Source organism: Diaporthe amygdali (genome assembly GCF_026229845.1).
Source record: "Diaporthe amygdali strain CAA958 chromosome Unknown NODE_4_length_2575358_cov_65_588622, whole genome shotgun sequence".
In the NCBI taxonomy this organism is placed as follows: domain Eukaryota; kingdom Fungi; phylum Ascomycota; class Sordariomycetes; order Diaporthales; family Diaporthaceae; genus Diaporthe; species Diaporthe amygdali.
Genome location: NW_026517024.1, coordinates 2,394,422 through 2,409,890, shown reverse-complemented (window position 1 = coordinate 2,409,890; position 15,469 = coordinate 2,394,422). Strand labels below are relative to the sequence as shown.

At 54.8% G+C, this 15,469-nt stretch overlaps 6 protein-coding genes across 6 annotated transcripts; 3 read left to right on the top strand and 3 right to left on the bottom strand.

Moving 5' to 3' along the window:
• Nucleotides 1–167: 167 nt before the first annotated feature.
• On the top strand, nucleotides 168–2,024 carry J7T55_008919 (hmg box-containing protein; the record flags this gene model as incomplete). The annotated part of the gene is made up of 5 exons (XM_053139285.1): nucleotides 168–222; nucleotides 296–513; nucleotides 760–822; nucleotides 1,078–1,430; nucleotides 1,670–2,024. 5 exons carry the CDS (start codon nucleotides 168–170, stop codon nucleotides 2,022–2,024), a joined length of 1,044 nt encoding a protein of 347 aa, XP_052998191.1.
• A 1,044-nt stretch (nucleotides 2,025–3,068) lies between these two features.
• On the top strand, nucleotides 3,069–4,967 carry J7T55_008918 (uncharacterized protein; the record flags this gene model as incomplete). The annotated part of the gene is made up of 6 exons (XM_053139284.1): nucleotides 3,069–3,168; nucleotides 3,225–4,097; nucleotides 4,200–4,311; nucleotides 4,404–4,531; nucleotides 4,620–4,781; nucleotides 4,894–4,967. 6 exons carry the CDS (start codon nucleotides 3,069–3,071, stop codon nucleotides 4,965–4,967), a joined length of 1,449 nt encoding a protein of 482 aa, XP_052998190.1.
• A 772-nt stretch (nucleotides 4,968–5,739) lies between these two features.
• On the bottom strand, nucleotides 5,740–7,646 carry J7T55_008917 (phosphoglucomutase 2; the record flags this gene model as incomplete). Its single annotated transcript, XM_053139283.1, has 4 exons — nucleotides 5,740–7,046; nucleotides 7,120–7,323; nucleotides 7,385–7,482; nucleotides 7,594–7,646. 4 exons carry the CDS (start codon nucleotides 7,644–7,646, stop codon nucleotides 5,740–5,742), a joined length of 1,662 nt encoding a protein of 553 aa, XP_052998189.1.
• Nucleotides 7,647–8,659: 1,013 nt separating this feature from the next.
• J7T55_008916 (oligoribonuclease) lies at nucleotides 8,660–9,315 on the bottom strand (the record flags this gene model as incomplete). The annotated part of the gene is made up of 2 exons (XM_053139282.1): nucleotides 8,660–9,178; nucleotides 9,271–9,315. 2 exons carry the CDS (start codon nucleotides 9,313–9,315, stop codon nucleotides 8,660–8,662), a joined length of 564 nt encoding a protein of 187 aa, XP_052998188.1.
• A 799-nt stretch (nucleotides 9,316–10,114) lies between these two features.
• Nucleotides 10,115–11,821, top strand: J7T55_008915 (oxidoreductase family protein; the record flags this gene model as incomplete). The annotated part of the gene is made up of 1 exon (XM_053139281.1): nucleotides 10,115–11,821. One exon carries the CDS (start codon nucleotides 10,115–10,117, stop codon nucleotides 11,819–11,821), a length of 1,707 nt encoding a protein of 568 aa, XP_052998187.1.
• Nucleotides 11,822–13,767: 1,946 nt separating this feature from the next.
• On the bottom strand, nucleotides 13,768–14,933 carry J7T55_008914 (uncharacterized protein; the record flags this gene model as incomplete). Its single annotated transcript, XM_053139280.1, has 3 exons — nucleotides 13,768–14,304; nucleotides 14,391–14,680; nucleotides 14,753–14,933. 3 exons carry the CDS (start codon nucleotides 14,931–14,933, stop codon nucleotides 13,768–13,770), a joined length of 1,008 nt encoding a protein of 335 aa, XP_052998186.1.
• Between the last annotated feature and the right edge of the window lie 536 nt (nucleotides 14,934–15,469).

Sequence of the window (15,469 nt, the reverse complement as noted above, 5' to 3'; positions counted from 1 at the left end):
ACCGAGTCGCCCCGGCGGCAAGGCTGCCCCCAGCAACACCACGCCACCACAGCAGCAGCAGCGGCCTTTTCGCAATTGCAGCCTGTTCAGCCACATCCCTTGACCATGGCACACATCAATTGACGTGACTGGATTTTTCGAACTAACAGTTTTCCCAGCTTCTCATCATGCCTAAGGCTGCAACCAAGAAGGGCGCAAAGGCTACCCGCCGCGCGAAGAAGGGTGAGTTCGCTCCGAAGACGCGTTCAAAATGGCGCGCCAGATTTGATTGTACTGGGTCTAACAAGCAAAACAGACCCCAACGCGCCCAAGCGTGGTCTCTCCGCTTACATGTTCTTCGCCAACGAGCAGCGTGAGAATGTCCGTGAGGAGAACCCTGGTATCACCTTCGGTCAAGTCGGCAAGCTGCTCGGAGAGCGCTGGAAGGCCCTCAACGAGAAGCAACGTGCTCCTTACGAGGCCAAGGCTGCCGCTGACAAGAAGCGATACGAGGATGAGAAGCAGGCGTACAACGTAGGTTCATGATGAACTTCCGGCACTTCTACTCGCACTTTGCCAGGAACTAACTGGGTCTGTCTGCAGGCTGAGGAGGAAGAGGAGGAGTAAATCAGCAATGAACCTGCTGTAACTTCACCCGCCAATACCTTCCAACCTCATACCCCGGGATGACCACCCCCACACACGCCCCTGGTGGCCGTGGCCGTCCACGCTCTTTTCATTTTCTATCTCTCTGGATGGGTACGGTGTTCGGCTTGGCAGGGAAGGCGACCATTTGCTTTGCGGACGGCACTGGAAGGCATCATGTTTGAGGACGATGCCCATGTATGATTAGTTAGGCCTTATTTCAGGCTTGAGTTGAGTCGCTTCTGGGATCAGTCTAGTCGAACACACGACGTAAATGAGAAAGCAGTCTTCACCTTGGACTTTGTGACTTGGCCAGCCCAATCCAGTAGCAAGCTCGTTTGGAAGACCTTGCTCCGTGGCTGTCTCAACGCGCGTGCGCGTCAATAAGGACGTGCGTGTGGGCCCTCGGCAGTGCTCCCATAGTGCCCACTGGGGCTACCATGAGTCGAGCAGTCGTCCTGGGCAAGTGAGGTCCCCTACGCTGCGATTGACGAGATCTACAGTGAAGACAGTCCCAGTGTCCCGGGAGTTGAGCTACTCAGGGTTCTCGACCCGACAGCATCGGCTTGTGGACCTGCCCCCTTGTCCCCACATCCTGCCTCGCTGCTTACACGCCAGCACGCGATGGTCCGCAGCCGCCATCATTGTCGCCAGCTCGCGTTTTTCCACGGCCCGGTCTGGGTCGGCTGGCTGGCATCTCCGTCCCGACAGCTCATGGATTTGGAGCAGCAAATATGGAGCAAGTCGCGACCCGACTGGCAATATACGGTAGCAACGAGGATCTTCTACCGCGTCACCTGGGAGTTGTCATCTTGTCGCAATCAGACACATTGTCTTGCACATGCGACCACTGCCTACGGGAACTGCTCGTGCAGCGTGACAAGTCATGTCCTGCGACTACCCCGGGCCGGCTTCCCAATCTCACCAAGCGATGCGATGGGTCCCTTTTCATAAAACACCTTCCCGCCATAGCGCATCTTATCTCCTGATACTTACATGTCCATCCTAGCCTGTCGTTCGACTAGCAATCATTTCCCAATGCCAGCCCCTTCGTGGACGAGCAACATCGCAGAGTTCTCGTTGAGAAACGTCACACAAGACATGATGCATCCACGTGCAGCAAGGGCTCTGACATTACCTTGATGGGCTATAACAAGAGGAGAACCGAGTCTCTTTACCCGACCATACGATCCTATATGACACGACGTGTTGTCGTGGGCGATACCACCCACGGTGCAAATTACTATCGCCGAAAGCCAATGTCACGCAGCACCGAGTTGTTCCAGACCACCTCCAGCATGGTCGAGCGGGACGGCGATTCTCCCAGTGCTGCGGGCCAATGCGACCCGGCCCTCGAGCTGCGCAGGCGATTCGCCCGCCGGGTCACTCACTTGCATTAGGAGGCTGCACGATAGAGTTTCCCACGGGCCAGACGCGAACCCTCTGCCCCAAGGGTTTTGGCCCTGCCCATCGTGGCTCCTCTTTCGCTTTGTTCCGTTCGGGAGAGCAAGGTATGCATCGGCTCACTGTCGGGGTCAACAGACTGTGTCCCTGCCGGATGCCCAGAGTGTGTTCGCTCCTGTGCCAACCCGCGACTCCTAATCGATTGCTGTCAGTCAATTGGCGTACCAAGCCTTACACCTTAGTCCCTGTCGCCGCCGATTGTTTTCTCATTCCTCACGAGGGTCGCACGTTGCAAGTCCCCAAATATTTCTTTGTGAGTTTTGACGTGACCATTGGCCTTAGTGAGGCCATTCCCGAAAGATCTGCCAGAGGTACATGCCACACGCACACCCGGCCAACCACTACACAGGCCGACCTTGGAACAGAGCTCACGCAACAATGAGCACCTGCAGATAGATGCCCTCGCTGTCGGCCGATTGACACGTCAGAGCACAGCAGAGCCGCACAGCAATGACTTCCGGCGCTTTCCCACACTCCCCACAAATATGTACCTCCTACTGCTGCTGCCCCTCCGACACTTTTGATTAGGTGTGTTGAGACGCCGGGCGTGCTTATCCTGTGATGTTGCTGAATCACCCGCACTGTCACATCGATTCCAACACACAAGTTCTGCTCGCAGTCTCCCTCTAGTTCAGCACATGCTCCTGGATCAATCGCAGAAGTCTATGATCGATTTTTTCTCGTCATAACGATCAGAGGCAAAACATAAGAGTACTCTATCACAACTCTCCGGCCTCCAAATCGGCATCGCAAAGGTAAAGGACGTCCTACTGGGAACGAGAAGCGACTAGGTCCAGGACTCAGAGCATCAACTCGATATCCTTTTCTCATAATCCATCACGATGAAAGCCAAGTGGCGTCCTCCTTGCCACTGAGTTGTCAATCTCGAGACGCCCGATAAGCTCTGTCTTGTTTCTGCTGTATCACATGAATTCCGAGGGCCGCAGCCTTGCTTAGTGAACGACTGCACACATTCCACGATGGACTGGGACTTTCTCGTGGGGGCACCGATGCCTCCCCAGAGCCAACTGCTACATGGTTGCTTCCTTGAGGCCGACAGGGCAGACCGTGTTGCCCAAGGTATACGAAGAAGAAAACCAGTGGTCTCAGGGACAACAACAACTAACAAGCTCTAGGACTTGATGCCCTCCGAGTTGCCCTGGCTCAGTCCTTCCATGGGCACATGATCCCAATCATTGAAGAAATTCGGCAGTCCGGGCGAAACCTTCGCGAACTTGCAGACCGCGGCCACGTTCACGCATCGAGAGTACCAATCGTTACCAACTACCTCAACGTTGTTCTGCCGTGCCTGTCAAAATCACTCAGGGATATCGCAACCTACTACGACGATAAGACGGTCACCCGCGAGCTGCGATGGCGCAAGATGTACCACGAGATGAAGAAGGAAGCCGACATGGAGCTCTTCCAGAGGTTCCTGCTGTACAACCGGTTCCTGTCGCTGCTCGTGCTGCTGCTCAGCAGAGAGAAGGCTCAAGACCGGACCCAGCTCGAGCTCCAACGGGCGCGGATCATGACGCTCCGGGAGCGGCAAGGCCTGCCGGCGCCGACGCAGTCGCCCGTCACGGAGCTCATCCGGCAGGAGGGGGCGATGGTGCCGCTGATGCGCGAGAGGCCCCACTGGGCCGAGCAGGTGTTCGCGGCCCCGCTCAGCTCGCGGACCGACATGCACGGGCCCCTGCGATCCTACGCCCGGGGCCCGTTCATCCCCGCCGGCGACGGGGCCCGGCACATGCCGGACGCCGCGAGGGTGCTGCTCCGGCGCTCCTTCGACAGCGACCGCCTCGGCATGATGATCATCCTCAACGCGGCCAACGGCGGGCCGTACTTTGTCCTCCGCGTGTACGACGGCGGCGCGCAGTTCTTCTCCTTCCGCGGCATCCACGAGATATGCGTGCACCAGGCCGGGAACAGCCTCCGGCTCAAGAGGTGGAGCCATTCGATCCAGGGCCCCAAGCTTTGGGCAGTCCTGGGCTTCATCACCTGGGAAGGTAGGGAGATCTCATGCTCGATGCTCATGGCGCACACGCTGGGTCCACGTCTGAACACCAGGTCGAAGGGAAATGAGTGCTGACCTTGTTTTGCTCATCTAGAATTGGTCCTCTTCCACTGCACATTCATCGCCTTGAAGGCCCGGAATAACCTGACGGTCAGCATGGATCCACGGGAATACAAGTTCTACGACGAGAAACGCTTGTTCCAAGCGTATGTACTCCACATCCCGCTCCAACATTGTCACTCTTCTAGACTTTTTCAACATTGTGCATCACGCTTGGCCAACTAATACACCACCCCAGACAAATCATCGACGATGACTACCAGCACTCCCTAATAGTCTACGAGGACACCAGGACGCGAGGCATGCGCCTCCACGCCGCAGTCTGGGACGGCGAGCTGCGAGCGTGCCCGGTGTGGACCGCCTTCGGTACGTGTGGGGGGACAGGACGCATCCAACACTGACCACTCTTTCCTGGCCCAAATCCGGAACCCAGCTAATACCTCTGATCAATCAGTCACCCACCAGTCCGCCTCGAGCCGCTGGCTCACCCGCAAGTCCAAGCACCGCGTCTGGATCAACGAGATCAAGCTCTACGTCTTCTGCGACAAGTACAAGGAGGCCAACATGCGCCGCAACAAGGCCGGCGCCTTCGAGATCCATTTCGTCAGTGACGAAGGTACGTCGCAACCTCCGCTCTCCCCAACCCTTCCCCGTTTTTCTCAAACCACCAACCCCCCCTCCCTCTTTTTGCCCCTGGCACCGGAAGGAAAGACCACGCTGAGAAATAGATCAAGCTGCCGGGCGGTTCAAGGAGGTCTTTTATCCTGCGCCGGCCCCCGCGTCCCAGGGTGACGGCGAGTGACACCTACTCACACGGCCGATCACGGTTCCGGTCGACCACCTACACGAACCGCGAGGCCACGTTCAACATAACCGGGTTTTCCCAGAGCCTGCAACTCCTCACGTTGCAAAGGTCCCTATCCTCTTTTCATGCTCAATTTGCTAGGCCAGAAGTTCGGCCTCAAGCAGTATTCCACATCACCGACCCTTTTGTTTGAGATTCTCTTGACGAGGTTTATGATGTATGATGAACGACTGACGCAGCATTTGTGGTTCCTTCCTTTACGATGATGATGTTAATGTTCCAAGCGAGGCGCCAGGGACGCATAAAAGAACAGTACGGATTTCCTCTTTGGAGGGAAAGCTCGCAGATTGAATGATACCCTCCTCGCTTATGCCATATTATCTATTCATACTCTTGGCTTACCTTTTCAACACTCAGCTCTGATTCCGTTTTGAAGGCATGACTTCTCTCATTGGCATGATATGATGTGGGGCACTTGTGCAAGGAATCTTGCAGGTCACTTGTGAATCCAAAATGGCAGGGGTGCAGCAGTATGTACTTTAGCTGTATCGAGATATCGTCGTCACAATTGAGCTTCCACAGCAAACTCACTACAATGCATCAAGACTGTTATACTTGTCAATTGCTTTGTATGGAGCAATGGGTCTCAGACTTAGATTGGCTGGTGATTTGGGACTTTTGATTTCATAAAGTAAAGGTTATGCCTTTCATCAATTCATTTTGGATGTTTCATTCCCTGAGCCATGATTGCGATACACTCTTCTCGGCTCTATGTCTTAACATCAGGCTCATCACGGCCAACGTACTCCTTGAACTTGAGCAGCTCTGTCGCCATCTTGATCTCAGGCTTGAGGAAGTCCTGAGCATCCAGGTCGTACGTCGAGGGGTCAGAGCTGTGCTGCTCGATGTACAGACGGATGGTGGCCCCAGCAGAGCCTGTGCCGGACAGACGAACGATAATTCGGCTTCCCGAGGAGAATGTGGCATACAGACCCTGGTTAGAGGACACGGAACCGTCGAGGTCGGTGTAGGAGAAATTGCCCGCGCCGGTGACGGTGCGGTCGCCAATCTTGCTACCGATGAAGCTCTTGTCGGCAACAAGGTTGCTGAGCGTGCCAACGACCTTGTTGGCACCATCGGAGTCAACGTTCTCGTAGTCGTACCGCGTGAAGAAAGTGCGGCCGTACTCAGTCCAGAAGTCCTTCTGGATCTGCTTGATGCTGGGTGTGACACCTGGGTTGGCAACACCAAGACCGGCAATGATGTTCAACCAGGCGACAACGGCCCAGAGGCCATCCTTCTCGCGCACGTGGTTGGAACCTGTGCCGAAAGACTCCTCACCACAGATGGACAGCTTGTCAGCATCGAAAAGGGCGCAGAAGAACTTCCAGCCAGTTGGCACCTCGTAGCAGTTCAGGCCTTGCTTCTTGGCAACAAGGTCCACCGCTCCGGATGTGGGCATAGAGCGGGCCAGGCCATAGACGCCCTGCTTCTTGAAGTAGGGGATGAGCTGTGCGTGGTGCGCAATGATGGCCAAGCTGTCACCAGGGGAGACGAAGGCGTTGGTGCCGTAGATCATGTTGCGGTCACCGTCACCATCGGAAGCAGCACCGAATGGGATCTTGTGCTTCTCAACCTCCTCAACAAGACTGTGTGCGTATGTCAGGTTAGGATCTGGGTGGCCGCCGTTGAAGTCAGGCGAGGGCACGCAGTTTTGGGTGGAGCCGACCAAGCCGAGCTCCTCCTCGAAGATAGCCTTGCCGTAAGGACCTGTGACACCGTGCAGGGCATCAAAGAGGACCTTGAAGTCGGAGTGCTCGGAGAAGAACTTCTTGATCAGGGGGAAATCAAAGATGTCCTTCAGCATCTCGACGTAGTCGGCTGTGCTGTCGATAATCTCGACCTCCAAGGGGCCGTAGGTCTTGGTGCCAACAGTCGAGATGTCGATGTCGGGGATGTCGGCGATCTTGTAGGAGGACAGGGTCTTGGAAACCTCGTAGATCTTGTTGGTAACGGACTCGGGAGCGGGGCCACCGTTGGCCAGGTTGTACTTGATGCCAAAGTCGTTCGTGGGGCCTGGCGTAGCTCAAGGTCAGCGGGCCGCAGAAAGCGAACCTGGATGCTTGAGCACAAGGCAAGAGATACTTACCACCAGGGTTGTGGCTGGCAGTCAGGAGAATACCGCCAGTGGCCTTCCTCTTCCGGATGACATGACTGGCAGCGGGTGTGGACAGAATGCCGTTCTGGCCGACGAGAAGCTTCTTGACACCGTATGCGGCACCAATCTTTGCGATCAATTGAACGACCTCGGGGTTCCAGAACCGGCCATCACCACCAACAACCAGGAAGGAGCCTTTTCCCTATGTCAGTCTTCATCGGTGTTGCTGATGGGACTGGAGGCAGGATAAGCTCACCCTCTACACCTTCTGGGATGGACAGAAGAATGCTAGTAACAAAGGATTCACTGTAGTGGGCTTGCTGGAAGACAGTGGTCCTCTTTCGAAGACCAGAGCTGAGGCGATGTCAGCATCAGGATTATGGTTGTCCAGGAAGCTCGAACGGCATGGGACGACCACAGCAACTAGGGGCGAACAACAAGGCGGGGTGAAGCTTCACAACTTACGTTCCGGGCTTCTGGTCCGTGAAGGACGCAAACTGAACCTCCTTGATGCTCATACTGACAGAATGGAATCTAGGTATTTGAAATGTAAAGTGAGGAACAGAATTGGCTATCAATGAGAGATCGGCGAGGAGGAAGCGGGACAGAAGTGGGAGGGTACTGGACGATAAATAGGAGACACCTCGCTAGCCTGGCTGGACACCTCAAAGCTGCGGTCTGGCCGATGAGCTCCCCCCCAATGGAAGGTGGGGTCCCAGCCGGGACGTCATTGCCACAGACCCAATTAGACTGTCGTCGTGCAGGCGTGGCGTGGGGCAGTAACGGCATACAGGCGAGTATTGGACAGGGGTGAGCTAAATGGTCCCTCATCCCCGTCCTGTTTTCTTCATGTCATACTGTACACACGGTACGATACATTCTTCCAGGTACAACGCTCATGATCAGTCAGCAGTTCCCACGAAAGCATGTAGCATTGCTGTGCTTTTCATGAAGTAGCCGTGTTATGGCTGTAAGGCAAATCAGCACAGGTAGGTGGTGCATGAGTGAATGAATCGATAACTTGAAAGTCCCGAGCCATAGATGCAGGGACAAGTGGCTTGCACACTGTGGAATGCTGGCACATATGCGACTTCGTATTTCTCAGATTAAATTGGCGGGCGTAACCCATCTAGACAGCTAACCATTGAACTTGTCGTCCCAAACGTTGGGATGCTGTGAGAAATCCCCAGCAGGGTTTCTTGTTGGCAGCACCGCGATATTCGCGTGGCGTTGCAATCGGCCTACTAGTCGCTTCATTTCTCGTTGCGTTAGAGAAAAGGCCGATCGGCCACTACGACTTTGGTTGCAATGGTCATATCCGGCCGTCTCAGCCCTGCCGATTCCCTCCGGTCAGAGTCCCGGCCGCACTAATCCCCTTCCCACTTGAATAGATAAGATAGAGGACCCTTCACCTTTTTTTTTGAGTAGATCTCGCTCAACTTTAGTAGGCTAGTGCTTTGCGGCCCCGTGAGGCTTGCTTGCGGAGAGCAGGTGTGCTCGAGCATGCGTTCATGATCGTCCCTCAAAAGCCTCACGGTCTTTGGAAGATGGCGTCCTTGTAGAACCTGGCCTCCTCAATGCTCTCCAATATGTCATCCTTGGCTTTGTGCAGCGTCTTCTTGGTCGGTGCTTTCTCCGTGATTCGAGGGCACCATCTCCTAGATGCTTCCTTCAGACTGCTGATGTCGAGAATCCGGTAGTGCAGGTGGTCCACAACCTTCCGGTACGGCTCCCGGTTGAGAAATGCGCGGTCGGCATGAACACTGTTACCTGCAAGTATGGCCTTGCGAGGTTCAGGGACATACTTCTTAATGTATGCCAGCAGCTCATCCGCGGCTTGCTCAGGGGTGACATCTGAGGCGACGACGGCCGCTGTGAGTCCAGTCTGGCCATGGGTCCGAGTGCACCACTCGTCCATCTCGTCCATGCGTGCCTGAGGCTGGTGGACGACAGTCCCCCAGCCCTCTAGGTCGACCAGCTGGAGGTCGCCATTGGTGATCAAGCAGTATACCTCGATGATTTCGTCTTTGTCGTAGTCCAGACCGGTCATCTGTTTGCTTTTTTCAGCTTTGATGCTGCCAAGAACATGGCAACACGAGACATGAGCCACGAGCAATGAACGATAGGCTTAAAAGTCGTTACCTCACAGTCGATCCAGACCAACGGAGCGGTATTTTGCGCAGCCATTCTCTTCCTCAGACGATATTGCGGCTTAGGAATAAAGGTCGAGTAATGATTTCCTCCAGACGGCTGCCGGTGCGTCTGCTTCCTCGAACGGGGCTGGTGACAAAGTAACGTAGTATGGGTCGACACTCGACACCAGGGAAGGCCTGTCCTGGCAGTTGAGCCCCGTCGACAGAGCCCAAGAAGTTGTTTGCCGGCGACGGTGATAGGAGTGGCCGTACTGAGGGCCATGAAATCCTCCGTGCAAGTTTCTCGGCTCTTTGATGCAAGGCTGAGTGGGAGAAACGAATCAGCGAGCTTGTATTGTTGCTTAAAATATGATTAGCAACTGTTCTCGGCCATGTGGACTGGACTGGGCTGGACGGACCGTGCGACGTCCATCCTACGCCCAGGAACAGGAATGCTAGGAGGGGAAAAGCGGGCCTGGAGGATAAAACACCTGCCGACCAACTAGCTAATTTAGGCCTTCTAGCATCGGCTTGCCGGGCCCTTTTACTTATTTTACTTATCGCTCCCAGCTGCGTGGCACGCGTGGGAGACCGTTGGACAGGTACCTGATTGACTAACCACGCGGACGGACGGGCTCCTACCACCCTCTGGGAATAGGTCGGCACTTCCTTTCAAATACGAAGGATGGCTTCCTTTCACTCCCCTCGTGTTCTCCTTATATAGCTGTACCTTCGTTTTCTTGTTTTTTTCATACGCTCCCCCTAAAGAGTGAGAAGCCTCACCTCTCCCCACCTCCTCCTCTGTCACTACATCCATCTTGAAACTTACACCACGAGGCCGTCCTCTCTCCAATATGGGCAAGCAAGAAGACTCCCCGCCCATGCGGCCAGTGCTCGCTGAGCCCGGCCCGGTTATCTCAGCCGACAAGGACCTCACAATCGAGTCCCCAACCCGTCCGCCGCCCTCGGTCTCTCCACCCCGGCTTCTGGTCGTTGGCGGCGGGTCGCGCGGCTCGGTCTACGCCCACTTCACACAGCTCGCCACCAACGGCCTCGTCGCCGCCATCGCCGAGCCGCACGCGTTCAAGCGCGCACAGTTCGGCCAGAAGTACATCTGGGGCCGGCACCGCGCCCCGGCCGAGGGCGAGGAGTTCGAGTCATGGACCGACTTCATCGCCTACGAGAAGGAGAGGCGGCGCCGGGCGGCCGCGGTCGAGGCCGGCGTGCCCCCGGGCGTCGACGGCGTCTACGTGTGCGTCCTCGACGAGATGCACAGGGAGGTGGTGATCGCGCTGGCCGAGCTGCGCGGGCTGCACATCATGTGCGAGAAGCCCCTGGCAACGAGGCTGGACGACTGCGTCGAGATGTACCGGGCCCTAAGGGCCAACGTGGACGAGAATGGCGAGCAGCGAATCTTCTCCATCGGGCATGTGCTGCGGTACAGTCCGCACAACATGGTGCTGCGCAAGCTGTTGCTCGAGGACAGGGCTATTGGAGACGTGCTTTCGGTGGTGCACACCGAGCCGGTAGGTTGGTGGCACTTCACGCACAGCTATGTGAGGGGCAATTGGAGGAGGGAGGACACCTCGGCCCCGAGTCTTCTCACCAAGAGCTGCCACGACATCGATGTGTTACTCTGGCTGCTCTGCTCACCAGTGAAATACGAGGATGGGGGTGAGAAGGCGCTGCCACACTTGCCATCCACAGTGACCAGCAGTGGGAGGTTACAATACTTCCGAAAGAACCGCAAGCCAGTGGGCGCTGGCGATGCGACAAACTGCCTGAAGTGCCCGGTCGAAGAGACCTGCAAGTACTCTGCAAAACGCATCTACACAAGCGACAAGCCCTTCATGGGCCTGGACGCGGGGAATACCGGCTGGCCCGTGAATGTCGTGCTGCCCGAGATTGAGGATCTGGGAGATAGCGATAAGGTGCGCGGGGCGGTCATGGCGAGATTGGCTGAAGATTACGGCTCAGACATGCAGGACTCCGAGATCGCGAAGCGCAATTGGTTCGGCCGGTGCGTGTACGAGAGTGACAACGATGTCGTCGACGAGCAGGTCGTAACCATCACCTGGGACGACGACCCTCCGTCGCCGCAGGACGACATCAGCCCTATGGCGGACCAGCTGGGCGGCCGCGGGTCAAAACAGGCGACCTTCCACATGGTGGCTCAGACGAAGCGGCAGTGCGAACGGTTCACCAAGATCTACGGCACCCAGGGAGAGCTATACGCAGACTCGTACACGATTACAGTCGAGGACTTCAACACAGGAAAGACCACCACGCACACACCGAAAATGGAGAGCATGGGTCACGGAGGCGGCGACCTGGGACTGACGAGGAAGTTCGTAGAGGCTATAGACCTGGTAAAGAACAACAGAGACGAAGGCTGGACGTGCGCGAAGGCCCAGCAGGAAGTGATTAGATGCACTCTGGACGAGGTAATTAGAAGTCATGCGATGGTTTTTTGCGCCGAGGAGGCGAAGAGGGGTAAAAAGGTCGTAGACTGGGCTGCATGGTGGGCTGAAGAGGTCGAAGGCAAGCTAGGGGGCAAGTAGTACAGATGCCGGCGAATATTTTTTGATTAATGAAATTCCCCATATAGTTACCACTCATCACGATTCATCACCAAATCTGAGATGAGTGCAGGACCAGATTTTGGCCGCCATAAAACGAGGCAGTAGTGAGCATACTGTACAATAAACTTGACCGAGCCCTGTGCGCGCCTGGGGTAAACCTGCCACGGCTAGTACTAAGGTGCAGGTGCCAGCTAAAGTCACTATACTGGCTGGCTGAAGTTACGCTGACGGGCTCTTATACAGCACATGCGCCTGCCTCCAGACAACAGATACACAATTTTAAATAGAGTTGTTGTATATGTATAAGAATAAGGCACCAAGTCCTGGATTTTGCTTGTATCTTTTAGAAAGGCCAGTCTTGGAGCTGGTTTAAGATCCATGACATAGAGTGTTGTAAAAGGGGAAAACCGTTCCAGACTGCAACTAGTATACGAGAGGAAATACGAAATGCTGCTGAAGAAGGTACTAGTGTTGTGGAAGCTTAGGTAAATTTTACAGGTTTGAAGCTGGTTATGCAAGTAGGGCTATTGGAGATTGTTTGGACTGAGGCCGCGTCTGCTACACGTAAAGCTGAAATATTGGTCTATGTTTGAATGATTGGCTGGTGTGCTGCGAATAGGAATCACTACTTTAGTACTTGAAGTTAAAGAGGCGCGCTGTAGGTCATTAAGACTCTTTTCAAGCAATTATGGGGACTTTGTAGGTCGACTATTTAGAACGCAAATGAACGGCCTGAACAAACATAATTCAACCCCGCGGCTCAATGGGATGTTCCTTGCCTACTGCAAAACTTCTACAATTATGTGGGTGGATGGAAGAGTGTGAACAAACACATACATGAACCGGTCTGATCTTTGAATAAGTTCGTTGATTTGAAAAGTAGCGATGGTGTCGGATTTATTGCAGTGATGTAGTTGTTATACTTCCTTCAACAAGTTATATGAACCAATTTGGACATATCGTGATACTTTTAGTATTGACCATGCCCATGATCGTGATGAGGCTTGCGCGACCGGATGCGACAAGGTTGACCAACGCTACTGGCCAAGAATTAAGGATGATACCGACAGTATTCCATCATCCATTACTTTCGACTATTCAGGTATGCCATGTATGACGGAAATGTCCAACCCTATTTTCCCTTTCCCGACCATGGAATACGAAAGAAAAAAAAAAAGACGTTCGAAATGTCGACTGCCCAAATATGTGGCCGACTTCCGAGCAGGAGCTCATCTGGGAGAATATCTACAAAGTTCTCGTTCCTTTGGCGGAAGCTCCCCTCGTCACTTATTTGCTGACTAGGAATCTCTGTGCACAACACACTTGGCCCTCGGGAATGGGATTGCGCCCGCGCTGCCTGATCGTGTTGTGCGAGGCACCTGCGCAGCTCTCGAGTGACCATTCACGCATTTGCAAGTTGTGCAGTCCGATTAGATTGAAGGTATCTCAGCCATGTGCGAAGTTCGTGAAATGATAGCATGACGTCTATTGCCAACGGGAGCAGAGGAGAGGTGCCGGCCCACTCCCAGGTCAGGAATTTAATGGAGCTCGGTGATTGCCACAATTGAGGTGAGAAGATTGCTAGGACTTGGTGTTCTAACATTGAAAGATACAGCATGTACGCCTAGGTCACCTTACAGCTGAAATTGCTGTGCCATTTCGAAATTTGCCCACATGGAGATTAGTGGGATGCCGCGTAGAATGAAGGGGCCGGAAAGTATCCGCAGCGCCGTCCGCATAGATTTACTGTGATAATGATCAGTGCGAGGAGAAAGGCAACAGACCTCAACCTCACAGATGTCAGTCCCATTTTATCAGAGGATGGTGTTCAATATAGGCATTGTCTAAATTGAGCTACCCATATATGCTCGAAGACATAGCGTATGTAGGTAGTCCGTAATTTTACAGCGGCATCGCATGTTGCTTCAAGCCGCAACCACCTCAACCGACTTCCTGACCGGCTCGACCCTGTCCTTGCCGACATGTGTCCGGATCTCGATGTCGACCCTGCCCACTTTCTCGACCTTGTCCGCGCCGTCCGCGAGCCCCAGGAACTTTATCTCCTCGGGCTGGACGTGGATCCTCGATGCCTCCAGATCCAGCAGCATCTTCTCCTTGATGAAGCTCGCGATGTCGCGGACCGACACTGAGCCGTGGATCTCCTTGAGCCTCTCGGCCTCGTCCTCAGCGCGCTTGCGCTCCCTCTCCAGCTCCTCCTCCTGGGCCTTGCGCTCCGCCTCGACCTCCTCGAGCGTCTTTTCTGGCTCGGCAGGCTTCTGGGCCTCGAGCATCTTGGCCCTGCGCCTTTCGAGCGGCGAGAGGACCTTATGCTGCTCTGTCTCGTCGGTAGGCGTGGACTTGGGTGTGCTGCCAGCTCCGGTCGCGGGGAGGTGTTTGAGGTGCCGTTCGAAGACGATGGTCTCGGGGATCATAGTGGTGAGAAGCTCAAGAGCACGATTGGGCTGTAGATAGAGTATTGTGCCATTAGCCAGGTGTCACTTAAGAATGATGGCCGCAATTCGTCCTGGGATGCCCATTGAGTACTTACAGCGATGTGCTCAATCTCTACAGCAGGTGTGTTGGGTGTCTCGAGAGCGGGTTGCCCGGCCCCTGCGCCGAGGGCGACAGCGCCGCGAGGGAGGCCCGCAACCGCCTCGACCGCATCCTGCACAACCTCCTCTTCGAATTCAATCTGCATGCCGAACATGGGATCGCGCTCGCCGACATCGTTCTTGCTCAAGCCGAGCTCCTTGAAGCGGGAGGCTGTCATGAACTCGGCCTTCTTCGTGGGGTACCAAAGATTGCGCATCCTGCCTCGTTCGGTTCGGAATATGGCACCTGAGTCGGAACGATGGTCAGTACAACCTGCGCGGACTTCGACTTCGCAGATGCGATGAAATGCTCGCTAACCTTCCTTGCCAAATCCCTTCATGTCGACCAGCAGTCGCACGATGACGCCGGCATCCTTTGTCCGGATGCTCTTCTTCCCTCTTACTTGCCTGAGGAACGGGGTGACAGGTGTGCTGCTAGCCTGTGTTATCCTCCTGAGGCAGGCCAGGCATGGTGCCCTGGTTAATAAAGGCGACGCCATTGTGGAGGGGTTGACGAGACGCGGACGTGTCTCTGCCAGCAAACCAATTGGCGATCCGCCGAAGTGTTTAAACGCAAGTCGCGCGACAGATATTTTGGAGTCGAGCTCCGAACAGCTTCCAATGGGCGAATCGGTACGCTTACCGAATGCTCCACACCAGAACCTTAGCCTCTGAGCCGCATCTCAACCTCGACTACCAAAGTACTTATGGACCCAATTATTCCATCTTTGGCTTCTGACATTGACGTGCATATCTTCCGAATTACAATTCTCGATTGAAATCCTAGAACTTTGGCGTGTGTTCAGTCGAATGCACGACTGATTGGAGCAGCCTCCCATGATCAAGGCATCTACGGAAAAGCCAGTGGCCTTCTTGTCCACTCTGACTTGCAACTGCTCACTTCCTCTCCCAACCGTTCCGAGGCCAAATTGTATTCATGAGACATGGCTACTAGAGTTACATATTGCATGATTCTCTCCGTTCATTTTCTAATCTCCAAATGAGAAGACAATTCAACCTGCCAGTGAAATAGGCA